We start from the raw sequence: 18,141 nt of genomic DNA, 5'->3' as shown, positions 1-18,141 counted from the left end.
CAACCTGGTTCATGAGGCACTGGAATGTTGAAGGCGCGTTGCGCAGGCTAAACAGCTAACATTGTACTTGTACAGACCAGAAGGTGTAATAAACGCACAAATTTCTTGTGCACGCTTAGACAGGGGGACATGCCATAACCTTTTAGGAGGTCAAATTTACTCACATAAGTGGCAGACCCCACCTGATCTATACAATCTTCCACGCGGGGAAGGGGAAACACATCTGGCTTTGTAATGTTAGTACAACTTACGAAAGTCAGTACATGATCTATAAGTGTTTTCTGGTTTACTGACCAACAGACACGGTGATGCCCAACTCAAAGAACATGGCTCAGCAAAATTATTGTGTAACATATATTGAACCTCTTGGTCTAACTGTTTGTGCTTATCTGATGAAACCTGATAAAAGCGCTGCTTTATTGGTGCCGCGTCACCAACATCCACATTAGGTTTGGGCGATATGTTAAAAATTTCCAACCGGCCACCGTCAGCCCATCAACTGGTGGTTGCCGATATATTCATCAGTTGTGTGTGTGGCGGAGAAAAAAAAAGAGGGGGGGTGTTGCATTCATGTGATGTCGGAAAGAATCGAAAAATGACTTTCAGAATGGGATAATTCACATGAACGCCACCTCATGTCAGAAAAACAACTCGGCAACTCGGATCTTCCGACACCACATGAATGCAGCAAAAAAATGCAGTGTGCTTTGCGAGCCCACTCATGTCCAACATGGCACAGAAATATCTGTGCATACCGGCAACAAGCAAGCCGTCAGAGAGGGTGTTTAGCACGGCTGGTAACATTGTTAACCATACGCGCACTTTGCTTAAGCCAGATAAGGTTAACATGCTCGTTTTCCTCTCCAAAAACATGTAAAACATTGTGTTTTTGAGTTAAAGACAGCGCAAAGGGACTTCATTATTTTATGTGATTTTTGCACTTTATTTTTCCATTGTTCTTCGTTTAGCCTATATTTATTATTATTTGTATGTATTTCAGCCTAGAAGCGACTGCAGAAAGTCAGTTTATGATCCAAGAATGAACAACCATTATGAAGACAGCGCAAAGGGAGTGGACATTATTATTTTATGTGATTGTGTGATTTTAGCACTTTATTTTTCCAATGTCCTTCGTTTATATTTACTTATTTGTTATTACAGGCTATTGTTACCGTGTAGCTTTTGTGGACCAACCGTTTATTCTGTTTGAATACATTTACCTGCGCCTTATCCTCTGACTGTGGTCTTTAATATCAAAATTAATGAATTGAAATTTTACTGAAACATACAGCCTATAGACTATACTCTTATTCATTTAACAAAAAATAAATCACCTCGAGATCTTTGCTGAGTAATAAGCTGTAAAGACGGGCCGAAGACGACTGTCCTACACCATTTTAAAAAGAGTCTGATGGCTGCAGTAGGACGCATTCGCTCACAGCCTCTAAATGAGCAAACAGGTGGGAGATAGGGATAACATACCTGTCCTACTATAACGATCAGGGTGTACAACTGCACATCTTTTTTGATGTCGTTCTCAAATATGGTTTATGAATTAACGTTACTTTCAGCTCCGCCATCACTGACGTGTTTTGTGAATGAAACAGTGTGAAGCTGCCAGTTCCAATATGCGCACACTTTCAATTGTGCTCTACATAGTAATTATGAACTATATGTACCGAGTTGAATTCTGTGGAGACAGACCATTAATTTAGCAAAATAAAATGACAATAATCGCCCAAAAATCGCCCAAAATGAAACCAACCGTGATGGACTCAGCCGATGGGCGATTGGCGATGTATTTGTCCAATCGCCCAAGCCTAATCCACATCATACTCAATAAGATGCGTGCGAGAAGGCACATCAGAAAACAGGGCAGGATAGCTTTTAATAAGGGCAATCAACTCAGCACGTTTCTTGTCATCCAAATTTGCCAACATGCAATCCAAATTTTGTAGCGACTCTCAATTTTTCAACCGCCCTTGCAACACCACATCAGGAGTTGAACTCTCCTCCAGGCTGACTGCTGGAGATGAGCTCAAAAAAACTGCAGATGTACAAGCAGAAGCATTAACCATACAGCTCCCCCTTTCCCCTTTTCCCTCTGTCTGACATGCATAAAAGGGTTTCAGCAAATTCATATGACACAATCTAGTGGCTTTCCTAGAGTTTGGAGTGGCAATGATGTAATTCAGGTCTGACACCTGCCGTACCACAGTGTAAGGGCCTGAGAACTTTGCCTCAAAGGGAGAAGTCACAATAGGTTGTAGAAACAAAACCTGGTCACCAGCCTTAAAGGGATAGTGCACCCAAAAATGAAAATTCAGTCATTATCTACTCACCCTCATGCAGAGGAAGGCTCTGGTGAAGTTTTAGAGTCCTCAGATCACTTGCGGAGATCGGCGGGGGGAGCGGCTAGCACGCCTAATGGCTGACTGTGTCCCAGACTAATGTCCAAGAACACAAAATTGAAACCACAAAATATCTCCAACATGCTCATCCGTAGTGATCCAAGTGTCCTGAAGCCCCGACATGAAAAGTTGTTTCGAAAAACGTCACATGAACTCTGTTTTTAGCCTCACTGTAGCCTGTAGCTCTGACTGCTTCTCTGTGCTCCATGCTCACGTGTGCGCACTTGCGCGAGACCAGTGAAAGCATGAGCTTTGCTTACCCGTGTTTACATCACGTGACATGTGCACCGAAGGGAGGGACAACAGTAACCACAGTAGCTAAAAGATAATTTGCACTACGGTTTTTTAGCAAAGGACAGCCCAACATGTCTGAAGACTTGGAACTCAGGCTACTGGATGAAGCAGCCGCCGCAGCTCATGAGCCTAACCCTCAGCCAGCCGCAGAATACCGGAGTCGAGCACTGGAAACCTGGTGGTGTAGTTGTTTCAAATGCAAAGCAATGCCAACGGATGAGGAAAGTCTTTGCTGCTCAGACTGGGAATTGGCGATGCTGGCACTTGAGAATCTGGACATCAGTATTGACAAAACTGCTGCTCTTCAGAGACCGTGCATCACCGATCACCCTGAGCGCGCACATGTGAGCGCGGAGCACAGAGAAGCAGTCAGAGCTACAGGCTACAATGAGACTAAAAAAAAAAGTTCAAATGATGTTTTTCGAAACAACTTTTTATGTCGGGGCTTCAGGACACTTGGATCACTACGGATGAGCATGTTGGAGATACTTTGTGGTTTCAATTTTGCGTTCTTGGACGTTACTCTGGGGCGCCTTCAGCCATTAGGTGTGCTAGCCGCTCCCCCCACCAATCTCCGCAAGGGATGTGAATGAACCTTTCCTTGAACCTTACTTATCCCCGTAGGGAGATTGTGGTGTCCAAAAAACAGCAACAGTAAACGTTAAGAACGATTAATAGATAGATGAAGTTTAATAGTAAATAAATAGATAAAAGGACAATCAAGAGGAGCTAGACCAGATATCAGTCCATAGTCCATAGTCCATAGTCCATGTAAGAAAAAGTGCTGTGTGCATAGGTCAGTGTGCCAAGTCCATGTGCAGGGTTCATGGTTAAAGGTGCAGGTGCAGAGTGCAGTTTTTCCAGCAGGTAGTCATGGAGCGTCTGTGGGCTTCCTAGCCCAGCCGCTCCGTCCCGGGTCACTGACCCCACCTGTTTGTGTAGCCGGATGGCAACTGGCACAAATGACTGGCTGAAGCGTTTGGTGGACTGCTGCGGTGCCAGAAGTCTCTGGCTGAACACTTCTCATACCCTTTAATTCATGGTGTAGAGGGTGGTCGGTGTTGTCCAGAATGGTGCTCAGCCTCCTCCTCATCCTTGACTCTGCCACTGTCTCCAGACTGTCTAGGCTGGCTCCTACCACAGAGCGCGCTTTTTTGATCAGCCTGTTCAGTCTGTCCACGTCTTTCATGCTCATGTTTGCCCCCAGCATGCCACACCAAAGAAGAGAGTGCTAGCAACCACCGACTGGTAAAAATCCTGCAGCAGTTTGCTGCACACACTGAACGACCTCAGCCTCCTCAAAGAATAGAGTCTGCTCTGACCCTTCTTGAGAAGAGCCTCGATGTTGGTGGTCCAGTCCAGCTTGTGATTTAGGTGCAGACCCAGGTATTTGTAACAATCCACCCTCTCCACCTCCTGCCCTCGGATGGTAATGGGTACAAGGGGCCTCTTCTTCTTCCGTTGGTAGTCCACCACCATCTCCTTAGTTTTGTTGGTGTTAAGCTGGAGATGGTTGGTTTTGCACCACTGCACAAAGCGCTCCACCTGGTGTCTGTACTCCTCCTCTTCATCGCCGTTAATGTAGCCGACGAAGGCAGAATCATCTGAAAATTTCTGCAGGTGGCACTTGTCAGTATTGTATTGGAAGTCGGAGGTATAGAGTGTGAAGAGAAATGGTGATAGGACAGTTCCTTGGGGGGTGCCCGTGTTGCATATCAGGACCTCTGACTGGCAGCCCTGCAGCCTGACATACTGGGGTCTGTTGGTGAGAGTGTCGAGGAGCCAGGCCACAAGGTCCTCCTCCACTCGCATTGCTGACAGCTTCTCGGCTAACAGAAAAGGCCTTATTGTATTAAATGCGCTCAACAAGTCGAAGAAGGTGAGTCGCAGCATGCTGTGGGGCCTCTCCAGGTGTTTGTAGGCTCTGTGGAGCATGTAGGTTGTTGCGTCCTCTACACCAACGCAGTTCCTGTAGGCAAACTGCAGGGGGTCCTGAAAGTCTCTCACATGGGGCTTAAGATGTTCCAGGACCAACCTCTCCAAGATTTTCATGACCTGAGATGTGAGGGCCACAGGCCTTTAGTCGTTGGGGGTGCTTGGACGTGTTTTCTTGAGGATGGGGACAATGCATGACGTCTTCCAGAGCTGCGGCACTCTCCTCATTTTCACGGAGAGACAGAAGAGGTAATGGAATATGTCTGCCAGCTCCCCAGCACATGACTTGAGCACCCTGGGATTGATGTTGTCAGGTCCTCTGGCTTTATTCACATTGATCTTGGAGAGCTCCCGCCTCACCTGATCAACTGTGATAAGGATGGGATGTCTGGGGCTGTCTTTCTGGGGGGGGATGGAGGGAGGGGAGGCTGTCTGTTGTTGCTGTGGGTGGGCGGAGGGATTTTGGGGCAGAGGTGGGCAGTCACCAGCCCTGATAGGGGGGCAGGGGGGCCAGTCAGCTCCACAGCGCTTCTGGGGGTTGGTTGGTCAAACCTGTTGAAGAAGTGGTTTAACTCATTGGCCTGCTGCAATGTCCCTTTGACACCGGCACTTTTCTTTTTGTAGCCAGTTATTTTCGTAAACCCCCTCCACACCTCCTTGGAGTTGTGGGCCGCCAGTCCAGCTTCCAGTCTTTCTTTATATTCTTTACTTCCTTTTGCACCGCCTTGGCTCCCTCGGTGTCTCCTGTTGTAAACAGCCTCCTCTTTTCTTTCAAGAGGGCCTTGATTTTACCGTTGATCCATGGCTTGCTGTTTGGGAAGCACCACACCTTTTTAGTAGGCACAGTGGTTTCTTCACAAAACCTGATATAATCTGTAATACAGACAGTGAGACCATCTATGTCCTCTCCATATGCTCCTTTAAGCATCTCCCAGTCTGTGGTCCCGAAGCACCCCCTCAGCTCCTCCTCCACCTCCTCTGACCATTGTGGGATGGTCCTGGTGGTAGTAGGGAGTCTCATGATGGCTGGCCTGGCCCTAACCAAGTTGTGATCAGAGCCTCCTAGTGGTGGAAGAGCTGTGGATCTGTAGGTATCTTTGACATTGGCAAACAGCATGTCTAGAGTCGTATTCAGTCTTGTGCTACAGGTGACATGCTGCTTAAAGTCTGGCAGTGTCTCTGAGGCATTAACGTGGTTAAAATCCCTGTTAACCAATATGAATATGAATGTACTGGGATGCGCAGTCTGCAACTCTGGGATGCTGCTGTGAATGACGTCACATGCACGCGACAGCGCTGTACTCGGTGGAATGTAAACAGTGACTGCGAGTACATGTGAAAACTCTCGTGGTAAGTAATACGGTCTTAAGCTTACCGCCAGCAGCTCTGTGTCCGGGGTACAGATCTGCTGCTTGATGGTTACATGTCCAGGGTGGCACCATCTGGAATTAATGAAGACCACCAGCCCGCTGCCTTTCCGTTTGCCGCTGTACTTGCTTCTGTTGGCTCGCACCATGGTGAAGCCGTCCAACTCCACAGCACTGTCCTGTTTTTGTGGAGCCACGACTCTGTGAAGCACAGAAGGCTGGAATCTTTGTATGCCACTTGGTGTTTCATGTGGGTTGAAAGTTCATCTGTCTTGTTGGCAAGAGATTGGATGTTCCCTATAACAACGGAGGGCAGGTATATTTTCTTATTCCTCTTATTCCGCTTCTCTTTAACCCTCGCCCGGCTCTTGTGCCCCTCTTGTGTGCCTTGATTTCCATCAGCAGTCCTGTCGGGGGAGTTGCATCTCGGCTTCGGAGGGCAAGAATCTCGTTTCTAGTGTAGGATCTCGTCTGTTGTCCTCTCATTGCTTCACAGTAGATGTCAGAAGTTAAAAGAATTAAAAGGGTTAAGAGGAAAGTTAAAAAGGAGAGCCACTAGGAGATAGTTTGTAGCGTGAAAGTAGAGCTGTTCAGACCGGCGGCCACCTCAACGGCGCCATCATAACTGGGATGTGAGAACTCTAAAACTTCAGCAGAGCTTTCCTCTGCATGAGTGTGGGTAGATAATGGCTGAATTTTTATTTTTGGGTGCACTATCCCTTTAAACTGCTTAGGCTCTGCACGCTTGTCATAGAGAGTTTTCATTTTGTGCTGTGATTTTACCAACTTCTCCTTTGCGCTTTCAACTGCCAAAAACAGCCTATGCCTGAACCCACTGACATAGTCAAGCAGATTTTGGGGAGGTTCTGTTATTTCCCAACTATCTCTCAAAACAGCCATGGACCCCGTACCTTATGACCAAACACCAAGTCATTGGGGCTAAAACCTGTGCTCTCTTGAACCACTTCTCTGGCTGCCAACAGGAGACACACCCCAGCTCAGTACAATAAGAGCGCAGTAAAGATTTCAGTGTTTGATGAAAACGCTCTAGGGCGCCTTGCAATTGCACTACTGTGCTTAATGTGAAGCTGCTGCAGAATTTCTGCGAACATACAGGACCTGAAATTCAAGCCTTGATCGCTCTCAATGATTTTTGGTATCCCAAACACCGAAATGAACTGTGTCAAAGCTTTTCCCGCCGACTTAGTAGTTATGGTTTGGAGTGGATACGCCGCTGGATACCTGGTTACTTGGCACATGACAGTCAACAAATAATTATGACCCAGTTTTGAACGAGGCAACGGCCCAACACAGTCAATAATCAAATGTTCAAACAGCTGCTCAACCACAGGAATTGGACAAAGTGGAGCCAGTCTGATTGACTGGTTTGGCTTGCCGGTTAACTGACATGTGCGACACGTTTTGATATATGCAGATATATCACGCTTCAGGCGGGGCCAAAAACAGTACCGCAACACCTGGTCATATGTTTTCTTTACCCCCGGATTCCCAGCTACATTATCATGACAAGTTTGCAACACCAAGTCCCGAAACTTACTCGGCACTACAAACTGAAAAATAAGTTCCCCAGCAAGAGCTTCTCCATGAGGCACCCACTTTCTAAACAACAAGCACCCCTGAAGAAAATAGCCGTGAGCAGAGCTACTTATCTCACCAAGTGGAAGTGCTTTGCCAAACAGTTCCTTTAAGTTTGAATCATTTTTCTGCTCTGTAATCAACTTGGTGACATGGACTTAAACTGAGCAGGCAAAGTCACACAAACCTCAGCAGTTTCCAACTCTGCCTCCTTGGTACTAGGACTCTGCACGTCTCATGCAGTGGTCATGGCATGTGTAACGGCACAGGCCGGATACACAACAGCATTATCTGATACACTTTCTAACTGACCTTGACTAGGCATTTTTCTAGTGACTATATTAGGAAGGACCATCGGCCCACAACCGCACCCCAGCAAGACCATTCCCCAGAATTATGTCCACCCCATCCACAGGCAACTCAGGGCGCACCCCCATCTCGACATCTCGATTCACCAAACCTGAGACAAGACTCAGGCTATGCATGGGTATAGGGAACACCAACATCCCCATTTCCCTGAATAGCACAACGTCTCCTTTGTCAGTTTCAGATGAAAAGAGTAAAACAGACTCGCGCACAAATGAGCCAACTGCGGGGGTATCACGCAGTATCTTTACTGGCACCTGTTCATCACTACCTGGCTAAGACACCAAACCCTCAGAAATAAATGGTTCATAATCCTTCATACTCCTCTGCTGCAACCTGTTGCACCCCCGCCGCAACTGGGCTGTGCGAATAGGCCAGAGCAGCTGGTTTTTCTTGTGCATTGGAGAATTTACTTTTTGATTTAAGGATTGGACACTCACTTTTCCTATGCCCATTACCTTTACAGTAATTACACGTCCTACCTACTGCCTGCCTATCTCGCACGCCATGATCATTTTTAGCATAAGAGTCTGATGCACATTTTTGATGAGAAAAACTCTCCCTGCGCACTTTCTCTGAACCTGATGGACTAAAATTGCTTTTGTGAATTAACACATACTCATCGGCCAACACCACCGCCTGACCTGGAGTATTCGCTTTATGCTCTGTAATGTAAGTGGCCACATAATTAGGTACCGAGTTTTTAAACTGTTCTAATAACACCAAGTCACACAGTTTCTCAAATGTGTCAACCTCTGATGCTGCACACCAGCGACCAAAATGGGCAGTTAGGTCTCACACAAACTCAACATGAGACTGTTCATCTCCTCTTTTCCAACTGCGAAACCGCTGCCGGTACGCCTCAGGCACCAACTCATACGCTTTAAGCACTGCAGACTTAACTCGCTTGTAAACTTTACAATCATCAGTGCTCAAAGCGGAGTATGCCTCCTGGGCTTTACCAGTCAGGACGCATTGTAACATTAACGCTTGATCACCCTCAGGCCATTTCCTGGAATCTGCTATTCGCTCAAATAATGAAAAGAATGAATCAGGGTCTTTTTCATTGAACTTAGGAAGCAGGCTATTACTGATTACATCAAAAGATACCACTAGTGCACCAGACTGATTCATAGGGCCTTCACTATCAGACAAACCTGGCAATTTATCTTCTTGAATTAAACCTAGCTTTTTATGCTGCAACTCTAACTTAACCAGCTCAGTATTTTGCTTCATCTCTTCCAAAGCCAATTCTTTTTGCTGTTTCATTTTTTCAAGTTCTACTTGTAGCTGCAATTCATGCTTTTGCTTTAACAACAAAAGTTCCTTTTGCTGCTCAAAACTCAAAACAGTAGCTGCAAAAACAGAAGACTGAGTCCCCACACCAAGTTTAAGAATTCCCCTTTCCAACAAACCTGCTTTCAACCTGACCTTAACAGACTCCTTTAATTTTCTATCTGCTATCTCAGGCTCATATTTCTCAGCAATTAGCAGTAACTGGTCCTTAGTACACTGATCTAATAGTGCTAATAGTGCTACTGAAGGCGAGTCAACAAATTCATCCACTATAGATGCCATGCTACACTGTCTACACAAACTGCCAAAAAGGAAGAAGAAAGAAAAACAAAAAAAACAACAAATCAATGCTGTGGAGTGCTGGAACCACTAACAAAGTCTGGGACAGCCATACCAAAATAGAACCTCCCCATCCCTAACTAACTAACACATTAGCGACCCCATAACTACCTTAACTCCCTCCCTAGTCTTCGTACTGCTACTGATGGGGGGTAGTTATGCACTATAGCCCACTGGGAAGAAAAAGCAACTGTTAATCAATCAATTCAATCAATTTTATTTATAAAGCCCAATATCACAAATCACAATTTGCCTCACAGGGCTTTACAGCATACGACATCCCTCTGTCCTTATGACCCTCGCAGCGGATAAGGAAAAACTCCCCCAAAAAAACCCTTTAACGGGGGAAAAAAAAACGGTAAAAACCTCAGGAAGAGCAACTGAGGAGGGATCCCTCTTCCAGGACGGACAGACGTGCAATAGATGTCGTACAGAACAGATCAGCATAACAAATTAACAGTAATCCACATGACACAATGAGAGAGAGAGAGAGAGAGAGAGAGAGAGAGAGAGAAAGAGATGCAGGTAATGACAGTAGCTTACAACAACATTGATGAAAGTAATAATATTATAGTTATAGTTCTGGCTACTGTGGTACAATATGTTGAAAGTATGTATTAATATCTGGCAGTATACATGTGTGACAGTAGTCATATATGTATAATAACAGTAGCAGTATGACTAATGATGGCAGCAGCAGCAGGAGGCATCTGGCAGGACCACGGCAGCAGCACAACCACACACGTCACGCTGTCCAGGCACTGTTGCGATATGAGTTAATCTGAGAGACAGTGGAGCACAAAGGCTCCTATCTAACCTCAACCACAGCTGTAAGACCTAATATATATTTAGATTGCTTCTCCCCGATTTCTCTTCAAGAATTGACTGCAGTGATTTCTTCATCTAAATCATCGTGTCTCTTAGACCCCATCCCAACTATGCTACTTAAGGAGGTTTTACCTTTAGTTAACACTCATATATTAGATATGATCAATATATCCTTATTAACAGGCTATGTACCACAGTCTTTTAAGGTAGCTGTAATTAAACCTCTACTAAAAAAGCCCACCCTGGGTCCAGAGGTGTTAGCCAACTATAGACCAATATCTAATCTTCCCTTTATGTCAAAGATCCTTGAGAAAGTAGTCGTAGACCAGCTGTGTGATTTTCTCCATGATAATAATTTATTTGAGGAATTTCAGTCAGGATTTAGAGTGCATCATAGCACTGAGACAGCACTAGTTAAAATTACAAATGACCTTCTCATTGCTTCAGACAAAGGACTTGTCTCTGCACTTGTTTTATTAGATCTTAGTGCAGCGTTTGACACTATTGACCATCAAATTCTACTGCTGAGACTGGAACACTTAATTGGCCTAAAAGGTTCTGCACTGAGCTGGTTTAAATCTTATTTATCTGATCGTTTTCAGTTTGTTGACATTCATAATGAATCATCCTCACGTACTAAAGTTTGTTTTGGTTCTGTGCTCGGACCAATCCTATTTATTCTATATATGCTTCCTTTAGACAACATCATTAGAAATCACTCTATAAATTTCCATTGTTATGCGGATGATACACAGTTGTATTTATCGATGAAGCCAGAAGAAAGTAATCAATTTAACTAAACTCCATAACTGCCTTAAAGATATAAAAACCTGGATGAGCACCAATTTCCTGATGTTAAATTCAGACAAAACTGAAGTTACTGTTCTTGGCCCCAAACAACTCAGAGACTCTTTATCTGATGACATAGTTTCTCTAGATGGCATTGCTCTGGCCTCTGCACTACCGTAAGAAACCTATAACAACGTAACATTTGATCAAGATTTGTCTTTTAATTCTCATTTAAAACAAACCTCACGGACTGCATTTTTTCATCTGCGTAATATTGTGAAAATTAGGCCTATCCTGACCCGAAAAGATGCAGAAAAATAGGTCCACGCTTTTGTTACCTCAAGGCTGGATTACTGTAACTCTCTATTATCAGGTAGCTCTAGTAAGTCCTTAAAAACTCTCCAGCTAATTCAGAATGCAGCAGCACGTGTACTAACAGGAACTAAGAAACAAGATCATATTTCTCCTGTTTTAGCTTCCCTGTAAAATCCAGAATTGAATTTAAAATCCTACTGTTAACTCATAAAGCTCTAAATGGTCAAGCTCCGTCATATCTTAGAGAGCTCATAGTGCCTTATTATCCCACCAGAACACTGCGTTCTGAGAAAGCAGGGTTACTCGTGGTCCCTAAAGTCTCCAAAAGTAGATCAGGAGCCAGAGTCCTTCAGCTATCAGGCTCCTCTCCTGTGGAATCATCCTTCTGTTACGGTCCGGGAGGCAGACACCGTCTCCACATTTAAGACTAGACTTAAGACTTTCTTCTTTGATAAAGCTTATAGTTAGGGCTGGCTCAGGCTTGCCCTGTACCAGCCCCTAGTTAGGCTGACTTAGGCCTAGTCTGCCGGAGGACCCCTCTATAATACACCGGGCACCTTCTCTCCTTCTCTCTCCCTCTCTCTCGTATTCTATTTCTGCATCTTCCTAACTCGGCCATTCTGGATGTCACTAACTCAGCTTCTTCTCCGGAGCCTTTGTGCTCCACTGTCTCTCAGATTAACTCATATCACAGCAGTGCCTAGATAGCGTGACGTGTGTGGTTGTGCTGCTGCCGTGGTCCTGCCAGATGCCCCCTGCTGCTGCTGCCATCATTAGTCATTAGTCATACTTCTACTGTTATTATACACACATGATTATTATCACACATGTATACTGCCAGATACTAATATATACTTTCTACATATTTTACCACAGTAGCCAGAACTATAACGATAATATTATTACTTTCATTAATGTTGTTGTAAGCTACTGTCATTACCGTCTGTCCTGCATCTCTCTCTCTCTCTGTCTCTCTCTCTCTCTCTCTCTCTCTCTCTCTCTCTCTCTCTCTTTCTATCTCATTGTGTCATACAGATTACTGTTAATTTATTATGCTGATCTGTTCTGCACAACATCTGTTGCACGTCTGTTCGTCCTGGAAGAGGGATCCCTCCTCAGTTGCTCTTCCTGAGGTTTCTACCGTTTTTTTTCCCCGTTAAAGGTTTTTTTGGGGAGTTTTTCCTTATCCACTGTGAGGGTCCAAAGGACAGAGGGATGTCGTATGCTGTAAAGCCCTGTGAGGCAAATTGTGATTTGTGATATTGGGCTTTATAAATAAAATTGATTGATTGAATTGAAAAAAAATGAGGCTTAGTGGTTCAGTAGTTTGTAAGATTAGCTGCAGACAGAAAGATACATACACTAACATACGCTCACACTCACTCATGTACACACTCACCCCACCAAATGCCTGATCCCCTCCAGGCATACACCTAGCAGATACAATAAAAACCTTTTTATAAAACTGATAAGTACTGTTATTTATTATGATCGGTGGAGCTGCATTTGAAGTGTAGACTGTCTAAAATTATGGATGTAGCTACTGTGACATCACCCATTGGTTTGTGGACTCTCATTTTGAAGTCTCCAATGGGCTCTGTGCACCAGCTCCACTACTTCCTGAACGGAAGTATGCAGTAGTATTTTCTGTCCTATACTACTGGATTAAGTGATTACTCAGGTGTGTGCTGGGTGTGCTGCACACCTGAATAATCACTTCATCCAATAGTATATATGCTGTGTGCATATTACTGCCAGGTATATGGAGTGACCATTTTTTTTTATAAAAAACAGGAAGTCATTAAGAAGATGTGATTTACAATGATTTAATGATTTGAGAACATCTTAGGGGCCCCTAGCTGACTAATTTTTCCATCTTCCATTTGTGTTTTTTTAGTGTGTGTAATTCATTATTTCTTCTTTTCGTAAGCCCCCCTTCCCTCCATTATTTCTCCTGACCCCCATGCACATTTCAGGCACAGAGATTTGCCTTGGTTGTCATTTTCCTGATTGGCAATGGGATGTGTGTGTGCCGGTGTTGCAGGGGATGCTGAGGTGACAGAAACAGACCTGGCTGAAGAGTTACCACTGTGCTGCTGTCGTATGGAGACTCCTCACAGCGGAGACATCCTGTCCACACTGGATCAGACCTGCATGGCCACAGAGAGCATGGATGGAATGGTAAAGACCATTTGACTGAATAATAACACTCAAATATCACTTTGGTATTGGCCTCTTATTAGAAATCAGATTTAAAATATCAGATACAAGTTCCACTGACTTAGCAGAGACTTGTTTCATCAGAAAAAAAGTGTGACTAATTATTCTGCAGTTTACTGCAGTGGACATCTAGAAACAGTATAGAATACTTCTCTGCTGTTTATGGCCACTCAGTCATCAGAATTAGATGGCTCCTTGTAGACTGATGAAGCAGGATCGTCACTGTTACTGTCAATAGAATGGACCAAAGTAACAATGTGTGTATTTCATTCATCCTGACCAAGAGAACCAAATTACAGATGTGAAAATGACTCTAAGCCCATCAATACCACTGGGGGCATCCCTGAACTACAAAACAGGTGTTAAAGAGAAAACTAAAGTAATGAAATTTTCTGCTTTGAATGATTATGGGGCGGCACGGTGGTGTGGTGGTTAGCACTCTCGCCTCACAGCAAGAGGGTTGCCGGTTCAATCCTGGGTGTGGGAGCCCTTCTGTGTGGAGTTTGCATGTTCTCCCCGTGTCAGCGTGGGTTCTCTCCGGGCACTCTGGCTTCCTCCCACAGTCCAAAGACATGCAGATTGGGGACTAGGTTAATTGGTAACTCTAAATTGTCCATAGGTGTGAATGTGAGTGTGAATGGTTGTTTGTCTCTATGTGTCAGCCCTGCGATAGTCTGGCGACCTGTCCAGGGTGTACCCCGCCTCTCGCCCGATGTAGCTGGGATAGGCTCCAGCCCCCCCGCGACCCTCAAGAGGATGAAGCGGTTAGAAGATGAATGATTATGAGTGAAATGGCCCATTAAAGGCCCTTTTTTATGGGGGTACTCCTCCTGAAAGACAGTCACATGTATAAGTTTCAGTGGAACAGTTTCTGTGTCCCATGAATTAAAGCTGGTTTTCATCCCGTAATAAAAGAGTAGCTCTGTAAAGAACACAGTGTAAACTTGTAGGATATATTCAAAGTAAAAACAGTTGGTGCTGGGTAAAGTTATTATGGGTTCATAAGCACTAACAGTATTTGGAACCCTGTGTGTTTTTATGTTGTGCAGTATGATTATTGGTGTTTATTTTTGTGAATTCCTACTCGATTTTCTCTCAACAGCTGATTCGTTGCCAGAAGCAAGTAATGAGGCAGGAAATGATGCGACCCTCTAACACGGTCCATCTGCTGGTTCTGTGTGAGGAGCACCGGGCTGGCATGGTCAAGCACCACTGCTGCCCTGGCTGTGGACTCTTTTGCCGGACGGTGAGGGTAAACAAAGCACACTGATACTGTAAACATGTTGATTCCTGACATTAGTACAATACTGTAAATTACTTTGACGATATATTTACAGTAAAATCTATCAGGATGCCACTGGTTAGCTAAGGAGAGATTTTATGCAGAAAAAAAATAATGCTGCAACAAAAAAGATTTTGCTGTGGTGGCTCAAAAGCAGCGGTGGTGCCAGAGCATTGTGGGGGAAGGAAGTCAGGGTTTTCCCTGGGTTTTTTCGAGACCAAGTTGGCAAAGGCCTGTGGGGGGGCATCTTGACAGTTGTACTTTTAGATACGGTTTCCCCCTTCTATCAAATATGAAAGGAGGCCCCCACATGCTTGAGCTTTACACTGCTGACTTGTATAATCAGAACAGACATGTCCTGTGATTTTCAGCCTTCTGTGATTATATTTACCCTTACAGCAGGCACATCCTGACAGCTGAGAATACTACTGTCAGGTATTGCCCCCCTCTATTAAATATGGAAGGAGGCTGAAAATCACTGGACATGTCTGTTCTGATGATACAAGCCACAATTTGGTCGTTTAGGCCGACACATAAAATTTTTGTTTGTCAACTGATTTGATAGATGCGATCCTGATCCCCTGCATCCTAACAGATTTTTTGGGGCGCCTGCTGGAGATGGATAGGGCCTAATACCTTACATACAAATACCATACAGAGAGAGAGACAATGGTGGTACAGTGGGGGTCTGGGGGTCCTCCTCCAGAAAATTTTGGATGTGGTAGATGTGATTTCCTACATTCTGGTGGATTTAGGGGTAGCATTCTGGTGATGGGCAATACCTACATTCATTCAAAGCCACCCTGACTTGCAGGGCCTTCACAAGTGAGCCTGCATTCAAGACCCATTTTGGATTTAAAGCAAAATTCATGGTTGAAATGGTTGAATATATTTTGTTTAATATCTAATTAAAATATTATTTTTGGAATAATAATGTATTTTGTGTATTATTATAGTCTAAAGAGCATTTCATGATACATTTCTACACTATGCAAGTCTAAGAGTGCCTAGACCTAGGCCATTTCATTTCATTTCCTGCTCTACCACTAAGCCACCGATGCCCCGATTTCATTTCATTTCTGACATTTACAAAGCTCTCCAAATGCCTTTTGACAAAGCTGTGGAAATTAATCGCGAAGTCACTTTTATGCTATAGATATTTTCTCTCAGCCAGTTATATTCTCTTCTCACCTGTGAAGACCCTGCATGATCATCCTTGCTGGCCTCTGGCCACTGTCTCCTCCCTGACCCTGCTCTTTCTTTTGTGGCAATGAAGATTAAAAAATATGTGCAAAGCAATAGTGAGCACAAGTTCTGCGCAGAAATTAAGGAGGAGTGGGTTTATTCCTAGCATGAAACTAGCTAGCAAGCGATTTAACATAGGTAACAATAACATTAGTATTCTTGTTAAACTTGATATATTGGCATCTATTAATTAGTCATCATTTAGCAAACATTATCTACATGCAACAGCATTACTCAACTTACACAGTTTGTTTGGACGAAACTGTGCAAGGTTTTTTGCTTCTTGCTGGCAGGTTTGCTGAACATAGTTAACGCACAGCAGCACTGCCCAGCAGCACGTCTTGTCTGATCACAACACAACACCATATGTATGCCCCCTGGCGCCACCTACTCATGGTGCGTTTGAAGATGGCTCGGAAAAACACGTTACCACACATTAAAAATGAATTGAACGGTTGGAACGGCTGTAAAAAGTGCGGAGGACAGAGGGCACAGATATGGGAAGTGCGGGGGACATGTCCCATGCGTACCCCGCGTCCACTACGCCCATGCGACTATCAGCACTTTTTTTTTTTCTAGTGAGAAATTGGAGGTGTGGCGTGAGACCGTGTGAAATCAACCAATTGTGTGACTCTCACGGCGAATGCATAAGAGTTGGCAGCTCTGCTTTGCCTTTTAAACGGGGCAGAGCTTCGTGGGAAACAGTAGGAGAGACACAGCCCGAGGTGGAACCGGGATCTGACACAGCACCGCAGGGACAAGCAGGTCTGTGGAGCTGTGTGCCGGACGAAAAAACAAGCGCATTGCACCAAATGCGCGTCGCTACAGCGTTGCTTTGGGTTTTGAGCGCACATAACGCACATCTACATTGAAAGTAATAGGTTTGTGCACGCAAAAAACACTACATCTGAATGCCCCCCATGCACACAAACGTGCTTTAACCAAGGTGGCCTCCAAAATCACTCAGGCGGCCCGCCTTTGTCTTAGATAGGCAGGGAAAACCCTACAAGTGGGGAGTGGGCTCGATTGTTTATAGCAGTTACTTATGAACAAACAATCAATAATACCACTAAAGAAAAATGAGGTTCAGTAACCCCAGGCTGATGGGCTACATAATTGAAATGCACAATGCAACCATAATTAATTCTGTAAATTTAGAATGAACGCATCAAATACATATAAAATGTCTATGACAGCAAGCACAAACAAACAGTCACAATCCAAATCATAGTCACCACAGAAAGTGTCTGTGGATTTACAAAATACGTGGCTGAGCAATACGTTAATATTATATGGATGTCATGATGTGACCCCAGATATCGTCTAAGATTTTGGATGTCATAATATTGAAAATGCTGTCCCTTTCCGGTTTTAAAGGCTGCATTACAGTAAAGTGGTGTAATTTTCTGAACCTACCAGACTGCTATAGCTGTATTATTTGCCTTTATCCACATAGACATTATGTCCACATTACTGATGATTATTTATCTAAAATCTCACTGTGAAAATAAAGAGCACCAAAAGTCAACCCTACAGTATTGCTTCAATAATGATATTCAGGTACATGTTCAAAAGTTTTGGGATATATGATTTTCTCCATATCGCCCAGCCTCACTGGCTGCAATGGTAATGCACAGCCATCTTTTACTGTGGAAACAGGAATTTACTGTTTCCGTTTTTTTTGTTGCCTTTGTGTCCTTGTGTATCAATCTGTGTCCAGTTGCTAAATTCAGAGTTTTTTGCGAATCCTTGAAGGCAGTGCAGGTGGAATTCTTATGCTGTTTTCCTCAGCAGCAGTTTGTGGAGTTTTGAGTTGCAGGGTGGATGACTGATCAGTCGACCCCATCAGAAGTGGTCC

The 18,141-nt window shown here is 44.2% G+C and overlaps 1 protein-coding gene across 4 annotated transcripts in view; it reads left to right on the top strand.

Moving 5' to 3' along the window:
• Positions 1-18,141, top strand: part of ehmt1a (euchromatic histone-lysine N-methyltransferase 1a) — a 126,112-nt gene that overhangs the window by 13,854 nt on the left and 94,117 nt on the right. For 3 of the 4 annotated variants that reach the window (XR_007449517.1, XM_049578767.1, XM_049578770.1), the window contains 2 exons: positions 13,581-13,717; positions 14,859-15,008. Coding sequence is in view for 3 of the 4 variants with exons in the window: in XM_049578767.1 (XP_049434724.1) it covers positions 13,581-13,717; positions 14,859-15,008 (287 nt within the window). In the remaining variant the exon portion in view is untranslated. The remainder of the gene's footprint in view (positions 1-13,580; positions 13,718-14,858; positions 15,009-18,141) is intronic. The other variant, XM_049578768.1, reaches the window with a different exon arrangement.

This window comes from Epinephelus fuscoguttatus, linkage group LG6 (genome assembly GCF_011397635.1).
Source record: "Epinephelus fuscoguttatus linkage group LG6, E.fuscoguttatus.final_Chr_v1".
Classification (NCBI taxonomy): domain Eukaryota; kingdom Metazoa; phylum Chordata; class Actinopteri; order Perciformes; family Serranidae; genus Epinephelus; species Epinephelus fuscoguttatus.
This window is presented reverse-complemented; position numbering and strand designations above follow the sequence as displayed.